This window comes from Chrysemys picta, chromosome 13 (genome assembly GCF_011386835.1).
Source record: "Chrysemys picta bellii isolate R12L10 chromosome 13, ASM1138683v2, whole genome shotgun sequence".
In the NCBI taxonomy this organism is placed as follows: Eukaryota; Metazoa; Chordata; order Testudines; family Emydidae; genus Chrysemys; species Chrysemys picta.
Window position 1 is genome coordinate 20221442 of NC_088803.1, and position 2487 is coordinate 20223928.

General features: G+C 44.9%; 1 protein-coding gene across 1 annotated transcript; it reads left to right on the plus strand.

Moving 5' to 3' along the window:
- The first annotated feature begins 372 nt into the window (after positions 1-372).
- LOC101951567 (olfactory receptor 9S13-like) lies at positions 373-1386 on the plus strand. The gene has a single exon (XM_005309059.2). The coding sequence runs from the start codon at positions 454-456 to the stop codon at positions 1384-1386; it is 933 nt and encodes a 310-aa protein (XP_005309116.1). The 5' UTR covers positions 373-453.
- Positions 1387-2487: the final 1101 nt, after the last annotated feature.

Genomic DNA, 2487 nt, shown 5'->3' on the forward strand with positions numbered 1-2487 from the left:
AACTGTGATTAATCGACAGCCCTACTATCTATCTATCTATCACACACGTTTTTTCTCTGTCTTCTCTTTCTAATCTCTTTCACTAGTTCCTCTCACTTCTCTCTTTTTCCTAGCTATTTTTATGTAATATATTTATTTAGGTCTACATTTTTATGACGGTTTTCCTGGCTTGCTGAAGTTCTCTCACTAATTCTCTACCTTCTTTCAACTTTCAGGACCAGTCTATTTCCAGCATGATAAACTACACATATGGATGTTTGATGTGACACCTGTTGCAAGCAAGAGTAATTCTTATGTATTGTCTTCTCTGTCCCATGTCCAGAGTTGGAATGGATCGTTCCACTGCATGTGTCTACTGATAGCTAGTGTATACCAACATGGTGATTTGAGCTCTTTGAGGAAACAACATTCTCTCCAAATTGTCTCTTCTTTCCTCCATATACAAAAAGAGCCATGGAAAACCACACAACGGTGGCTGAGTTTATCCTGGTGGGGTTCGGAGACCATCCTGAACTGCAAGTCTTCCTCTCTGTCCTCTTCTTGGTTCTGTACACTGTCACCCTGGTGGGGAATGTCGGCATGATCACCATCATCAGCGCTGACTCCAGGCTCCACACCCCCATGTACTTCTTCCTGAAGAACCTGTCCTTCCTGGACCTCTGCTACTCCTCTGTCATTGCCCCCAAAGCCCTGTTATGCTTCTCAACAGGGCGAAAAGCCATTTCCTACAATGGCTGTGCTGCCCAAATCTTCTTCTTTTCTCTCTTTGGGACCACCGAGACGTTCATCCTGGCTGTGATGGCTTATGACCGCTTTGCCGCCATCTGCAGCCCGCTGCGCTATCCAATCACAATGTCCAAGAGGGCTTGTGTTTGCTTGGTGGGGGTCTCCTATCTCTCAGGTTGCCTCAACTGCAGCATCCAGACAGGCTTTACATTCAGCTTGTCTTTCTGCGGGCTGGGGAAAATCGATCACTTCTTCTGCGATGTCCCCGCAGTGATGCAAGCCTCCTGCTCTGACACCTTTGCCAATGAAATGGCAATGCTGGCCATATGTGGTTTCATCATAGTGAGCACTGGCCTGGTCATCCTTATCTCCTACGGTTTCATTATCACCACCGTCATACGGATACCCTCCGCTGAGGGAAGACGCAGAGCCTTCTCCACTTGTGCCACCCACCTGGTGACTGTGAGCTTGTTCTATGGAACAATCTTTTTTATGTATGCCCAGCCTGGGGCCATAACCTCCCCAGATCAAAGCAAAGTGGTTTCTGTGTTCTATACGATTGTCATCCCCATGCTGAACCCTTTGATCTACAGCCTGAGGAACAAGGAGGTGAAACAGGCCCTGAGAAGACAACTAACAAAGAAAGGCTTTTTCCACTGAGCTCCCTGAAGGATCAAGGCTATTGAAGAATGGACAGGTATTTGGGGTGGATGACAATGGACGCCAAAGACAGTGGAATTCCAGCAAGGCTGTAACATGGAACAATGATCTCAGCTGGTGAATATTATGGGGAAAGTCAGGGACTTTCGAAGGAGCCTAAGGGCATTAGACCCCCAGCTGAACATCTAACTCCCTTTGACTCCTTTGAAAATCCCAGACAAAATGTAGGGGTGATGAATCGGAGGCCCACTTCTATATCCCTTGGAAGAGGAGCTCTCTCAAACATGGTGATGGATGTTTTTGTGCTGAAGATGCTGAACTATGACTTGGGAGATCTGGAATCTATTTCTAGCTCCTTGTTGACTCTGGGCAGTCTGCTTAGGCTGAAATGCTGATGGATTTGGGTACCCAATTCTCATTGACTTTAATAGGATTTTAGTGTCCAACATGCTTAGGCAGCTTTGAAAATCTTAACCTTAATCCCACTGTTTCTCAGGTCCCCATCTGTAAAATGTAGATATTGACACTTTCTTCTCCAGCTCTATCTGGTTACATGGTGAGTTTTTTGGGAGCACAAACTTTCTCTGGTTGTGTGTCTGTGCAGCAGCTGGTAAAATGGGACCCTGAATGTAAGTGGAATCTATAGTCATTGTTACTATGATAACTTTGAACCCTGGATATGCATGGGCAGGGACAGCTGACAGCCAACCCCACGTGAAAAAAGCCAGACTCGTGATTCTACTTTGCATAATTGTTTACCCTTTCCTCTGAACATTGTCAGACTGTACGTACTCCTTTCATGGATGCTAATGTAAAAGTCTAAGAGAAATAAACTATGGGACTTAGGCTCCCAATATTTTCAAAGGTATTTAGGCACCTAAAGAGGGATTTTGGAAAGCACTAATCAGAACTGAATCAAATCAAGTTGGATAGAATTGATTATGATGCTTAAGGGAGAAAATCCACAAAATGTTTCTCATTCAGAGGCCCAGTTCAACTTCACACGAAACTGATAGTCGTTCCATTGACCTCAGTCAAAAGGCCAGATCCCCAGATAGTGTCAATTGCCAAAGATCCATTGAACTCAACTAATTGAAACCC